Source organism: Ochotona princeps, chromosome 3 (genome assembly GCF_030435755.1).
Source record: "Ochotona princeps isolate mOchPri1 chromosome 3, mOchPri1.hap1, whole genome shotgun sequence".
In the NCBI taxonomy this organism is placed as follows: domain Eukaryota; kingdom Metazoa; phylum Chordata; class Mammalia; order Lagomorpha; family Ochotonidae; genus Ochotona; species Ochotona princeps.
In genome coordinates, this window is record NC_080834.1 from 22654541 (window position 1) to 22670284 (window position 15744).

Sequence of the window (15744 nt, forward strand, 5' to 3'; positions counted from 1 at the left end):
AATGACTAGGAGTCCTTTAAGGAATTTATAAATCTAAAGCACCTGGTTATTATCACTTCTGAGACCAAAACAATGGGAGAGAAATAATAGACAATATATGTATAGATTGGAACTTGAATGAAGTATTATTTTCCATGTAATAGGTAACCTTCAAACATTTCATTTTCTATGTAAGAACTGACCTTCATTGCATAACTGTAAATTTTCTATAGGAATGTGTTGAATTTGAGTGCAATATTTTCATAACGTAACAGGTTGACATCAAACATCCTCAACTGACTGTGACATGCGCGTACAGTCATTCACTCATCTACTCTACAGCCACATTGAATACTGACTCTGTGCCAGGCTCTGGAATGGCACACCAAGCAACCTCTGCTGTCCAAGAGCCTGTGACCTATACCTACACATTAAAACAACCTGAAGAGCTAGCATTGTAGTGCAGTAGAGTAAGCGATTGCTTGTCATGCCAACATGATGTAGAGATGCTGGTTCGAGACCTGGCTATTCCACTTCTGATCTCGTTGCTAATGCGGTTGGTTTTTAAAGGCACATCTCAGCACCAGTGTGGAGGACAAATAGGCTTAGGGAAAACCAGATGGAGGTTGCTGTAATAATCCCGGTAGATTATTCCCATCTGACACAGTGGTTTCAAGGTAAAAAGGAAAAAGATTGAGAAAGTTATTCCCTAGTAATATTTATGTCTCAGACAGAACTACTTGCAAGCATGTAAGCTATGGGAACTCCTTTTTTATCCTGAATTAGCGGTTCTGGTGAGACAATTTCATAGATAATACAAAACTATATTTATGCTACACATTTTCTCTCAGTGAAATCAATATTTTATTATTATGGTTAAGCTATGATACAATTTCTAAGACAAGTGACCTGAAGCTTTTAATTAAAGTGATGTCATACTTCAAATATGACTGTGTGTGTGTCGTTTTGTTGGTGCGGCACACGTGACGGTGGAGAGACGTGGGCAGCAGTACATCTGGGTTGAAGGGCATGCTCTTTACCGACCAGTTCCTGGCCTTGGTCCCTGAAGTCAGTGCTTAGCTACTCTAAGCATCAATTTCTTCATCTGTGAGCCAGAGGTAATCATCCTAACGGCCTTACCCCACTATTATGAGATCTCTCCATCAGCCGGCAGTTGTACAGCGCTTAGCACAGTGTGGGGTAAAGCCCTAAACAAGCCTCAAGAGTCAGCTAATGTTACTCTGCTGCTTTATTTGTCTAGATCATTACTGATTTTCAGATTCAAATTATTAAAATCAATTTAAGAAAAATAATAATCTTGCATTCTTCCAACCGTGACAGAGAATGTAAATAATATAGTTCTAGAAAATAAATTCCAGATATTCTTTGAATTTCCTAATTATACCTGTGAATTTCTAACATAATTGCTTGGCAATTTGGTGTTATTCATTAAGAAACAGAACCATGAAAATGCATAATTTTCCAAGCATGTTTTAAAATGTTGATAGTGTCTCTTAAAAAATGGTTAAAAACTATGATTTTATTTTTCAATTAAAAAAGCATTGACTATGCAACTATCATGAACTAGGCCTTTCAACACTAAAAGATTTCCCTAACAGCAATCAAGAAGACAGAAATAAAATGAAGGCCGTGTTCAAAGGAAAGGCTTGCTTACTTGTTCAAAGACCGGTGTCACCCACGTTACAAAGGGCCTCACACAGCGCCTGCCTTGTGTCTAACACAGACACACACCATGAAATCACTAACAGTCCCAGCTTGCATGTTCTCCCCCAGCTGTCTGGCCGTGCCCCAACACACCGCTCGCTACTTTTCATCCCCTTTCTCTGCGCACTGAACAATGTCTCGGGAAGGCTAGACCAACAGTGGCAACAGCCTAGAGTCCATCTGATTTTTTATGGCAAGCTGCCTTACAGTCCCTGGGGAAGCCATGAATAGATACTTTCTCTGTCATCACCCTCCAACCAGTGTTAACCAGAGAAAGGCCTGCGGGATAAGGATGGGCAGAGTTCAATGAGAAAGAGCTACTTGTAATACCACTTGCAGAGGAGGAAAGTGTTCTGACCACGGCAACCGAGACTATTTTTAGCAAACTTGTTTTGTTTTGCTTCAATCAGAACTAGAACCCAGGAATTACCATAAGGGTCACCTTTATGAGCCATGTTTTGATGATGCCAGGTCCCTGCCAATGTGCAATTCACTCTTCGCTGTGTCCTGCAGACCAGATCTTAGCCAATGGTGATGATGAGGAGGGGTCCAGGCAGTGCGTGAAGCAGAACTGTCACTGACCAATGACTGCGTTTTAGGGAAAATGTGACTGCTGAACAGATTCTTGTTCTAATGGGTTAATAACTGTTCAGGAATGCGTGTGGCCTTTTTGTCTCTCATCTGAAGCTGTCACAGCAAATCAGCGGTTTTAAGAGACATGAGGCTGTGTCTGGGTTGCGTATTTGTCTCTTGTTATTCCAACAGCAGTAGGCATAAGAGCTGACTTTTCTAAACACCCAGAGTGTTAGACCTAAGCAACAACAGCAATCAAAAATTATCAGAGTGGATGCCACCGGCCGCCATGGGATGAGGGTATTTGATTTACTTGTTGTTTATAGCTAAGAGTATTTTTAACCCAGTGTTGTTTATGATCCCATGATATAAAACAGATTACTTTCTTTATTTCCATTTTATGTCAAAACTGCAGAAGTTGCATGCCAGCCCAGTGGGGAGGTGAGGACAATGCTGATGCCACATAGGGTCCATGCAGACCACTGGGTCCAGTGCATTGAGACAGTCACTCTCCATTCACAGATCTCCATCAGATCTTTCTTCTTATATGAATCTGCAATTTGCACTTTCCAATTTTTCCTCGAAGTTATGGAAGACCACTGGAATAAATGGCCCTGGATCTAGGTCCTGGGATGCAACCAAGAAACTGTTATGCTCTTACAGTTGGTCATAGAATAGATACAATCACATAAGGGGAGAGGGGAAACAAGAGAAGAAAACACACACACACACACCTGAAACAAAAACAGAGATTTCAAGGTGGGTACAAAACTTTGGGCTCTGGAAAATCCTGCCTGAGAAATTAAGTGAAGAAAGACATGACCGGGATATGGGGGTGAGCCAGGCAGGTGCCTGCCACGAAAAGAAACAGGAATGCAGAGGCCTTGAGGTGGCGTGTTCCAGACCCCTTCAGAAAGCAGCAAGGAAAGGGAGAGAAAGCCCTGGCCGTGACTTCTATGGCCAGTGCACAGAGCTCCAAAGCATTCTAGAAACTCTCACAAAATAAACATATATATATATATATATTTAATGAACATATATATGTATATATATATATATATATATATATATATATATATATATATATATATATATATATTTAAATCGCTTTCCTCCTTTTAGGTAATATTTACTTAGCTGTCAATCCCGGCTTTGTTCTGTGCATCTTTTTATGCAATACCCTTTTTTCTTAAGAGAAATTGTACAAGGAAGGTGCTATAATTCTTATTTTGTAGATAAGAAAGTGGAAGCTTACAGAAATAAACTCGCCTGAAGCGTATAAAAGATTTGGAAAGCTGCCTGACTCTATCATTCTGAAATATGAGTGTGGTGGGCATTTGGCATAGCAGTGAAGGGAAATACCCCAGGGGCCAGCATCGTACAAAGTCGCCACCCACACTGCCGGCACCCAGTGCGGGCACCAGTTCACATTCTTCTTGACTTTCAATCCAGCCCATGCCAATGGCCTGGGCACAGCAGAAGATGGCTTAAGTGTTTGGGGCCCAGTTTGCACTTGGGGAGCACAGAGGACAGTCCTGGCTCCTAGCTCTGGTGTATTCTAGCCCTGGCTGTTGAACAATCTAAAGAATGAACCTGTGGACAAAAGATCTCTCTCTTCTATGTAATAGAATAGCTACAAAAAGTGACCCTGGAGCCTGCAAACCTGGTGGCCTCCAGGGAAAGAAGCTGGGTAGAGACCAAGGAAAAGCAGATGTTCTCACCATATATCCTTACACATTTCTAGATTTTGTAATATACAAATGTATTATTCCTTTCCAATACGTTTTATGACATAGACGGATGTATGTGAGTAGGTGTGCTGTTTGTTCTGGTGCTACCTCCAACACCATGACGACAGTTCCGTTGTCTGCCAAGTGACCGTGGTACCCAGCCTCGGGGCTACTGCCTCAGCAATCACTGCCAATCAATGAAATTACCATGTTAACTGATCAATGATGATAAGCAACATTAACAGCAGAGATGTTCTTGAAGACTAGCAGTAAGGCAGTAAGAGAGTTTTCATCAGCGTCCATGAAGTTCTGTTTGAAAGAGAAGTCCATTGATTTTGCTGTCATCTAATTGCTGAACATCTATATTGTCTTTTAAGGTAGCCTGCCCTCTTCCCTTTCCTCAGATTTTATAACTACCAAGGGAACTAACAGTTACATGCTTTTAGATTCTCAAATACCGTAATTTTAAAAATGTGTTCAACACACAGAAACAGAATCAGCAACTCCTGTTTTAATCAATGATTTGACATTTGTTTTCCTGTGGCGGTTCAAGGATTGAGCCCAAGAAACAGCACTACTCTGGATAAAGTGGAGAAGGCTCAGTCTTCAAACACAGAAAGCCAAACTCCAAAATTGGACATAGGACCCTCACACAGGACTTCCAGAATCCTGCTGAAGGACCCCAGGTGAACACTGGCCTTGGCACTCTGTCTAACATGTCTCTGAAATTAGCATGTCAACTCCTCTTAGAAATTCTGGAAGAGAGGCAATTTGTATACCAAGTATCTAATACCGGCTAAATATCTGGAGGAGGCTCCTGGCTCCTGGCTTCAGATTGGCTCAGCTCCGGCCATTGCAGCCACCTAGGGTGTCAATCAGCAAAGGGAAAATCTTCCTTTCTGTCTCTCCTCTTTTATGTATATCTAACTTTCCAATAAAAATAAATGAATCTTTAAAGAAAAGAAAAGCTTCACTGAAGAACTCGTGTCAAGACAGTTCATGAGCGCTGCCTCCGGGATTGAAGTGACTTTGTTTCTTCAGAATGGTGCATGCCAGGGACGCCCTCATCCAGTCCCAGCTTGGTCGGCGTGCTGTGAGGACATGCTTTCCAGGTGAAATAAAACATACAGCTCCTCCTGAAAAGCTTTGTGTGCTGTTTTCTCAGGGGACTAAAGGGAAAGAACAAAAGTCACACAAGTGTGCCAATTCACCTTTACATCAGGGTCATGTTACGACTCCACTGAAGTTCAAATACAAGGAAATAATTGTGAAGTGTAGAAAACCTGTCGAAATGACAACAGAAGGGAAGGTTATCATCAAATTCAGACAAACAGAAAGTCCTCAAAAACAACAGAGTGAAGGAGCCGTCCCAGTAATGGGGGCACCGGGTGGCCTGGAAGGACAGGCAGTGCAGGTCCACTCTGTGCTCAGAACAGTTGCAGGCACTGTTGGAACATCCAGAAAGAAGGTAAGGATTGTTTCCTGGCACTAAACACACAAAAGGAGAGCTAGGTAAGTGTTTAACTGTGAGACAACCCGAAATGTGAGCAGTGCTCTGGGAGGGGAGAAGTAAAGGCAGCTAGCGATGTCCCTGGGACTTTGGGAGGCTGAACCTTGCATAGCTGAACCAGAGATCCACTCACCTTCCTCGGGAAGGTCTGGGCAATGAGTCTGTAGATGGGCCATCACTCTCGTGTGTGTGTGTGTGTGTGTCTGTCTGTCTGTCTCGGCTGTTTTCACCACCAAGAAGAGAATCAATGCAATAAGCAATCTCCTTATTTCAACTGATGTTCCCGACAGCAGCAAAATGAGAGAAAAAAAACCACAATTCAGGGTCCTCCTCTTTTTGAGTCTTCCTGGCATTTGCCATCGGATAACACATGGCTGAAATGAAAATTAAGAAATCCTAAGAAGTCTGTAAGAAAGCAGGTGTCGCGATGGCTCATTTGTATTTTTCGTAGTGAAGATGCTGGCTAGCGATAAGTGCAGGCCATACCAACTTGCCTGAGTTGGAGTCCTGGCTTTGGCTCCTGACGCCCGCTCATCCTAATGTACACCTTGAGAGTTTAGTTCAAGTAATTGGGTCCCTGCTGTCCCTAGTTGCAACTGGGACTAGTTTCCCGGCTCTTAGCTTGACCCTGTCTCAGTGCAGGCCATTGTGAACATTGAGAAGAAAGGGTTATGCTTGGATCATATTCCTTCTCAATTTTTCTCCCTCTCTCTCTCTCTCCCTTTCTCCACTTATTTCTCTCTCTACACTTCCCTCCTACCCCCCTCTTTCCTTCTGACTGTGTCTCTGCCTTTTTACCTGCTAAATTCAGACATACATACAGACAGACAGACATAGGTGCAATGAAGCAGAAACGCTCATCGTAAGAGCAAGGGAAAATAGGGCCTCCCCGGCAGCTGAGAGGTTGCTCTCCAGCAGACGAGCCCTGCAGAACAGCACAGCGTAGGCAGGTGCATGTGCTTTTAGGAGCCAGGGAACTGGAGCTCTGCAGTCGGCTCAGCAGCCCTCAAACTCTGATTTTGAAATCTTTCCTGAGTTTTAGAAATGACTGAGGCATCACAATAGTTTTCATGTATGTGGAATATACAGAGACTCACACAGACAAATGTGTATGCGTTTATCTATTTACTATATTAGAGTGAAAATGGAGAATTTGTAAGAGGATTGTAAGAACGAACTCTGCTAAACAGAGGAATGATGTCATCGCACATCATGTAGCTTCTAGGAAACTCCACAAACACTCACGAGGCAAGGAGTTTCCGAAGCAAACAAATGGATGTCGTGTTGAAAACAGTCTTGGGATACAAGAGAACTGCAGGAAAACCACCACTCTAACCTCACACCCATACTCTTCCTCCAAAAATAGATCGTTCAGTTATGACCTTGAAGCTGCATAAAAGCCACCTCAAGTCATGGTTTTGTTAAGAACTAGCCACACAAGAATCAACCTTCACCCTGCGAATGCACTCCAGTCACTTAGCAGGTGCCATTTGGGACCTGCTGTCTGGATCTCCTTCCTCCTTCCTCCTTCTAGATTTCCATTTTGTCTTTCCTGGACAGCCCTCCAGCCCAAGACCTAATTGATCATTTCTCAAGGAAAGCCCTTTGCTTTTGCTTCTACTTCCTCTGACCACATCCAGTGCTTCCTTGTGAATTACAAATGGGTCTCCCAACACTGGATATTCAGTGGCATCTTACTTAACTCAATGGTGCTGTAAACCTTTTATTTTATCTGTATTCCTGTTGTTGGTTTTGTTGCATGGCTTCCCAGTTAAGGCAATGTGCAGAAGTGCATAATACAGACCATCATGTCCAGTTGTGAAGATCCAATGCAGTATGCCTCTCCACTTCCAAATCAAAGATAGATGCTGCACTGTCTGGCTTCGTCTGCGCCAGCAATGTCAGGGCAAACTTACATAACAGAATGATGCACTTATGACTGGTTATGAAGTACACACTATTGTAATAACACAGGAGAAATAAGTTGGGGGAAGGGAATATGGAGAGGAGGTAAAGAAAATCTCAAAGCCTATGAAATTGTGCCATAAAAGATTAAAAAAAAAAAAAGAAAAAAATGGTTCTCCCAGGCCAGGTGTGATGGCTCCGTGTAAATCCTCCCCTTGTAAGTTCATGTTCCGACTGCTCCACTTCCCTTCCCATTCAGCTCCCTGCCTATGGCATGGGAAAGCAGTAGAAATGGCCCAAAGCCCTGGGACCTTGCACCTGTGTAGGACACCCAGAAGAATCTTCTGGCTCCTGGCTGTGGATCGGCTCAGCTTGGGGTGTAAACCAGTGGTTACAATAGCTTTTTCTCTGTCTCTCCTTTCTGTAAATCTGCATTTCCAATAAAACCAATAATTTTTTTGAAAAAAAAAAAAGAAGAGGAAATTGGTCTCCTCCCTTCCTATAGTCCCACATTCTGGCCTTGAGCACCTGGGCAGCCCAGAGCCACGGAGGCAGGTTGTGATCCTGCCTGAGACAAGCTGGATTGCTCGAGCAGCTGGGGGAGAAATCATAGTTTCTTTATCTTTTGTTCTTCATTCTTAGCATCTGATGCTTATTCAAGAATGTTCTATTTAAATACTTTAAGAAGTAAATTGTCACAAGTTGTTGGAACTATGGGAAATATTAATATTATTTTCTTTATGTTTTTCTATAATACAGTTTCATTTTAATTACAATGGTAACACAACATTGAAAGATGCAGCTTATCAGCTAAAGGAAACATTCATGTGTGTGATATGAGTTCTATGCACTTCACAAACCCACCAATGCTTTTGATGATTTTTCAACAAGGATGTGAGAAGCAGAGGCGGTTGCTCAGTGGTAGTTCCTACATCATACACCATGTGCACCTGTTCCGTTGTTGCCCATAACTTGCACGTATTTATGCTGCCTTGGCTTTGTTTTTGTGTCCCAAGTGGAAGATTCTAGATCTTTGTATCCCATCTCCTGAATTCCTCATGGAATACTGCTCATTTTATGGTTAGGCAACAGTGACTCAAATTCTACGCACAAAACCTAGCTCTTTAGTTTTGCAGGTCAATCAGCAGAAGAATGTTCTCTTAGAAACAAACACATTTGGGCTCAGCAGCGTGGCCTAGTGGCTAAGGTCCTCGCCTTGATCTCATATGGCCGCTGGTTCTAATCCCGGCGGCTCCACTTCCTCTCTATCTCTCCTCCTCTCAGTATATCTGACTTTGTAATAAAAATAAAATAAATCTTTAAAAAAAAAAAACAAAGAAAGAAACACATTTGCCAATGGCTCCCAGGGAGTCGAATTAACTGGATGCCTTCACGAAGTTCAGTAAAACATTTGCAGTGGAATGTTTCTCTGCAGATGGAATTCAAAAGGGATTGTTTTGTAAAGGATTTGATCTCTAAGAATAACCAGGAAGCGGAGAGCTTGAAGTGGTGACATGACACACTGCTCATTACTAGCAGAGGGCGTTCCACCCCTTGCACAAAGTCTGAACTGCTCATTTCTGCGTGCATGCGGGCGCTCTGCGCAAGATAAGAGCCATCAGGGCTGGGAAAACTGTCTAATTGGGCTCAGGCTTTCTGTCCAGCTCCCACTGTGCTGTTCTCACCAGTCAGGAGGTGATCCTCACCGGGGCCCAACTCCAATGGGGTCAGCTCCCTCCATGATGTCTATAAGCTGCCATGGCCTCCACAAAGGAGTGCGGTCCCTGTGGCCTCTGTGTGCCAGGGAACAGCACTGTTTTCATTGGGATGCAGGTAGTGCTCCCTTAAGCAGAGGCTGCAGAACATCGTTAAAGTGATGGGGAGGCAAACAACACTCGTGCTGCATACCAAGTGGCATCCCGTTTAACTGAATCATTTTATTATGAATACATTCCAGGCTGCCATCGTGAGCCACTGGTGTAAAATATGCTGGCAGAATGGGTCTCTGCTAATTATGTTTCATGCATATTTCAGAACTATCCTCCGGGATACAGGAGGAAGGCTTTCATAAAAGGGAGGTTTGTAACCAGCTTCACCTCCATTTGGCTCACGATCCAAACTAGTGTTTAACAAAGATAATAAGTTCAATCGCATCCCACGTTGTGTTCGCTTTACCTCAAAGGTTGTCATTCCTTATAACTCCGCTGGTGCTGCTACGGAAACTGGATGCAAGCGAAATCAGCAACACTCATTATGACAGAAAAGCACATGGTTATTAAATCGTTTCTTCAACATGTGTGTTTTCCCAGGTTTGTCCTCAGTGTCGCCTTGGACTGGATTAAGGAAATGAGCCTCTGGACCCAGATGTCGTGTGTTGGGAGAGAGACAAGCACACATCATTACCTGTCTCAGAAGTGAACTGTAAAGAACGCAAGTGACTGCCTTCTCGTGGCTTCTCACCCTCCTGCTGATTTCACTCTGCATTGCCAACAATGCCAGCTGGTTATTACACGAGATGAAGAGGCGACCACGGGCTTCATCAAAGTGAAAAAGGCACTGGAAATCCTGAATTTGGGGGAATGCACAAGCTATTCTCTGGATGGACAGCTGGTGTTGAACATCCCAGAGTCTCAAAACCTGGATGAAAAGTGATAAAATCACATAAATATGTCAACGATACTTCTAATATTTTTATGCCAATTGTTTTTTTCTGCTCCATCCTCAACCCCAGGAAAACCATTGTTTCTTCCACAGTGCTAACATTGGCTGCATTGCTGTCACAGCACATGTTATTTTGTATTCAGTAGCCTGTTTAAATTTCTTCTAAGTTGTAAGCATCTCTAGAAGAGCGATTGTGGCTCATGTGAGTCCTTGGGGAAAACTTTGGCCTTTACAATGTGCTTTGAATAGACAGATTAATGGTCTACCCACGTGGCCAGATCGAAGTCCATGGAAACTGCGAAGACGCTATGTTACAAACCATAAGTTTTCAGATGTGATAAAATTAAACACTTTGAAATTGAAGATTATCCTGGATTTTTTGGTTGAGTTCAAGGCAATCATGGGAGTCTTTAAACATTGAAGACAGAGGTAAACAAAAGATCAGATTGAGAGTGTCACCTATGAAGGTTTTTCCTGGGCCTGGCAGCGTGGCCTGGTGGCCAAAGTCCTGGCCTTCAACGCACTGGCATCCCATATGGGTGTCAGTTCTAATCCCGGCTGCTCCACTTTCTATTCAGCTCCCTGCTTGTGACCTGGGAAAGCAGTCAAGGACAGCAGAAAGCCTTGGGACCCTGTACTCATGTGGGAGACCTGGAGGAAGTTCCTGGCTCCTGGCTTTGAATCGGCCAAGCATCAGCCGTTGTGACCACTTGGGGAGTGAATCATCAGATGGAAGATCTTCCTCTCTGTCTCTCCTCCTCTCTGTATATCTGACTTTGCAATAAAAATAAATAAATCTTTTTTCAAAAAAAGATTTGTCCTAGGCTTATTGGCTTGGAATGTGGAGGAAGGGACCTGAGCCAAGGAGGCCAGAAAATGCAAGGAAGTAGATTTTCCTCCATAACTTACTGAAATGATCAAAACCTTGCCAGCACCTTGATTTGATCAAATGAGAGGCCAGACACAAACCATCACAAATAGTGCTATTTCAAATCTCTAAGTCTGTGGTGATTTGTGACACTATCAACGGAAAACTTACAAAATTACCGGTTTTCAATTCTCTTCACACACACACAGAGTGAGACAGAGAGAGAGGCTTCAAAAACTTTCAGAGGAAAGGCAATAATTTTGCCTCTTAGGATGCCCACATCCACAACAACAAAAACAACAGAAATTTGTGCAACTTTTTAAAACATCTTGTAGGAATAATTTTGCTTGATCCATAGTAACCTCTTCATCTGCCAACCATGGAGGAAGTGGGGTCTGATCCTGCCAATCCGTACCACATCAACCCCAAGACCAGTGCTCTAACATCAATACTAAATATTTATAAAGAAAATTGAGTTTTTTTGGCAAGAATGTTTTATTAGAGAATCATCCTTAATCATCACTTTAATTACTTCTTTTTATTTCAAAGGCATAGTTAGAGAATGAGATACAGAAAGAGCTTTCCTCTGCAAGTTCACTCCCCAAGTGGCCACGACACTGGACTGAACCAATCCAAAGCCCAAAGCCAGGAGCTTCCTCTGGGTCTCCCACATGGGTCCAAGGATCCAAGGCTTCAGGCCGTCCTCTATTGCTTCCTCAGGCCACAAGCAGGTGGCTGGATGATAAGTGGACCAGCTGGGACTTGAATCTGCACCCAGATAGGATGCTGTTACTTGCAGGCAGAGGACTAGTCAGTTGACCTATCGTACCAGCCTCCATCCTTAATCACTACTTGAAAAACAAAATTTCACTTCAAAAGTTGTGGTAGCTCTCCAAGAGATGTTTACCTTCAAGAATGTAAATAAATCCCAGCAGTAGCAAGGCTTCACACATATATTTCAGTGTGTTCTAAATAGGAGTGGAATTGATAAGCCTTAGAATGGAATGTCTCAGGCATCAGACTTGCTCCATCCAGATTCTGGCTAAATCTCACACGGCACTCCTTGACACGCCCTTATTGTTCAAAATGTTGTTTTGTTTACTGTGGATTCCATCGTAAGAAATGGAAGTTAATTTTGTGTCAAAATAATATCTGGTGCATAGATCGGAACATGAAGTGAGTAGTATTAGTCACTAATAGCTTCCTCTAAATCATTTTGTATTGTGTTCAAATAATTTGTGTTGGCTGACATTTGGTCACATAAATTAAATGGAAAATTAAAAATAGATGCACTATAACCTTTCTAGTCTACAACTGGTTAAGTTTCGTTATTAGCAATTATACCTAGAAATATTTATCAGAATATGTGCACTTATTAATTTATCTTAAAATTAATTTTTACTATTTTACTTCCTTGGGGGACCCTAAACTCTCTAAATTAATAAGTCTACCTTCTATATTTAATCTTTACTTTTTCTCTCTGTTGAGACTCCAGCAGCTATGCGGATATGCCGCCATGCCTGCCTGAAGCCGTGTTCTGGTTTGCTCCCAGCAGCTGTGTGGCGGTGTGAGGTCTCCCAGGTGCTTTTCAGTTCTTCTTGTGCTACATATTATGGCACAGTGGTTCTCAAATTTAACATGAGAAACAGTCGTGGTGTTTTAGAAATCACCAATGGTAGAGCATTTTTCTTAGAATGATTAAATCAGACTCTCTCTAAGGTTCAGACATCAGTAATTTTTTAATGCTCCCAAGTATTCCCTTTGTATTAAATGATAACTGCTTCGCTTGGTTTCAAGGTCAATGCTAATCTTCCTGTGCAAGAAATCTCAGGCAGCTTGATTAATAATCTGGTATAACCTAGTTTTAAGTCAGATAACTTTATTTCTCATTTTTCCTAATCAGTCTAAAGCCTTTAAACCTTAAAAAAATTTCATATTGTTGCAAATCCTTGAACAAAGTGTCATTTAATTATCTAGTTGCTATTTGAGAACCCTTTCGTTATATTAAAGTTGATTTCTGGGATAGAATGAGATCACAATTTATGAGGGAATATATTTAAAATTAATTTTCCTTTCACACACTTTGGAAATTTTTTATTATTTTTAGTAGAAAAGCCAGTAGGACAAACTCTTGAAAATTACAATTGAATAATTGTTTCCCTTTTATTTATATGTGGTCACATCAAAAAGTTCCTGTAAAATAGAACAAAAAGAGAAGCTCATTTTTGAGTGAAATAATTTTGAAATCATTCCATGTGTTTTCCACAAATTTTCACCAAAGTGCAGCATCTCTTTATATCGTCAGATCGGAGAATCCGTGCCTCTCCCACTCAGAGCTCCTGAGAGCTCCACAGGGTAGGTTTGCGGACTTTGTTTCATGCTCACTAATTTTTTTAAGTATTTATTTTTTATTGGAAAGTCATATGTACAGAAAGGAGGAGAGACAGAGAGAAAGATCTTCCATCTACTGATTCACTCCCCAAGTGGCTATAACAGCAGGAGTTGAGCCGATTCAAAGCCAGGAACCAGGAGCTTCTTCCAGGACTCCATGCAGGTGCAGGGTCCCAAGGCTTTGGGCCGTCCTCAACTGCTTTCCCAGGCCACAAGCAGGGAGCTGGATGGGAAGTGGAGTGGCCGGGATTAGAACCAGTGCCCACATGGGATCCTTCTGCGTTGAAGGGGAGGACTTTGGCCATTAGGCTACTGCACCGGGGCCCATATTCATTAATTTTATTTGCAGGAGTCTGTGCTTAAGGTTATGCTTTTAAAGGCAAAATTCAGCTTTTTATATAGGAGTGATGACATTTTTCTGCATGGCATTTTCTCAGTAGCTAACCTTTTCATAATACAGAACTGTAAGCTAATATTGTATCCTGCATACTTATATGTGAGAGCCAGGGGCCAGGGGGCAACACATCACACACCCAGCAGGCTCAGCAGCAGGCAGCTCTCTCAGAGAAGTGTGCTATTTTCATCTTCCTCTTTGGATGAAGAACCCACTGCCAGCTCTGCAATTCTGTCAGTTCTGTTGAAATTATGGTAAAATTACTCAATCTCTATTTTCTAAATATTCCAAATAACAATAATTCAAGCAAATTTTAAAAGGTGTACTGTGAGGATTGAGTTAAAGAAATATAGGCCATCCCATGTTTCTAGCCTGGCTGCTGAAGCATGTCTCTTCCTGCGAGGAATAAAACCACTGCTATTCACGCAGACATGATAAAACTGCAACTAACAAATTATGCTTCTCTGGTACTGCAAAAACTACTGCTTTAGAAGCAGGTAAACGTACATGCATTTGCATGAATGGGTTAAATTAATTGTCAGTATGCTTTTTTAAACCAAGGCAGCATTATATACGTGTTGGCTATATGGTAAAATGAATTAGTTAGGAAGCAATAGTTAGAAAGATTCCTAGTTTCCTGATAGAAATATGAGAAGTAGGAAAGATCTAGAGATTCTATCAGAAGATCTGCTTGGCTTCCGCAAGCATGACTAACTGCTGACACTCTGCACAGAACAGACATAAAATTACAACAAGCAAAGAAAGTGTGTGTGTTTGTGTGAGTATGTGAGGGTGTATGTATATGTACGGGTGTGTGAAGTGTGTGTGACAGCATGTATATGTGAGGGGTGAGTGAGGGTCATGAGAGTGTGTGAGTGTTTGAATGTGTGTGTGTGTCTGTGTGTGTGTGTGAGGGTGTGTGTGAGTGTGTGTGTGTGTGAGAGTGTGTATATGTGAGGGGTGAGTGAGGGTGTATGAGAGTATATGTGTGTGTGTGTCTGTGTGAGGGTGTGTGTGAGTGTGTGTGTGAGAGTGTGTATATGTGAGGGGTGAGTGAGGGTGTATGAGAGTGTATGTGTGTGTGTGTCTGTGTGAGGGTGTGAGGGTGTGTGTGAGAGTGTGTATATGTGAGGGGTGAGTGAGGGTGTATGAGAGTGTATGTGTGTGTGTCTGTGTGAGTGTGTGAGTGTGTGTGTGTGTGAGAGTGTGTATATGTGAGGGGTGAGTGAGGGTGTATGAGAGTGTGTGTGTGTGTCTGTGTGAGGGTGTGAGTGTGTGTGTGTGTGAGAGTGTGTATATGTGAGGGGTGAGTGAGGGTGTATGAGAGTGTATGTGTGTGTGTCTGTGTGAGGGTGTGAGTGTGTGTGTGTGTGAGAGTGTGTATATGTGAGGGGTGAGTGAGGGTGTATGAGAGTGTATGTGTGTGTGTGTCTGTGTGAGGGTGTGTGTGAGTGTGTGTGTGAGAGTGTGTATATGTGAGGGGTGAGTGAGGGTGTATGAGAGTGTATGTGTGTGTGTGTGTTACCAAGAGGAGTATCAGAACATCAGTGCAGTAACTGTTCCCTGCAGGAGCAACCCATACAAATGCAGAGCCTGCCTTCAGATAACAGGGTAACAGGAGCTCAGGGCACTGGCTCTCCTGCATGCACCTGGTGTGTATTAACAAGCCCACTTGTTTGGAATTTGTGCTGGGCAATAATCCACAAAAACATCACCAGTAAATATTTATAGATAATTTTTGTTTGACATGATATGGTTGCCAAAGCATTCTACCAATGACCTCAGTGCTTTTGTTTTCATCGTAGTCCCACTAGAACTCAAACCAAATAGAAGGTACTAACCTGGAATTAAACTCCTCACCTTTGTTAGTCATCTTTCACTTATTACCACAACTACTGCGAGAGCTGGAACAGAAGTGAGGACAGATGTAGAGCTCTTCAACACGGATTCCCATGTGTTTGCTAATGTGCTCTGCCCCGATCTTAAACACATCCAGAGTCTCCAAATA

At 42.4% G+C, this 15744-nt stretch overlaps 1 protein-coding gene across 2 annotated transcripts in view; it reads right to left on the reverse strand.

The window, feature by feature from the left end:
- WDR49 (WD repeat domain 49) overlaps positions 1 to 15744 on the reverse strand; it is a 107203-nt gene that overhangs the window by 53879 nt on the left and 37580 nt on the right. For both annotated transcript variants that reach the window (XM_036494872.2, XM_036494871.2), the window contains exon 7: positions 9826 to 10059. In XM_036494872.2, the coding sequence (XP_036350765.2) occupies positions 9826 to 10059 (234 nt within the window). The remainder of the gene's footprint in view (positions 1 to 9825; positions 10060 to 15744) is intronic.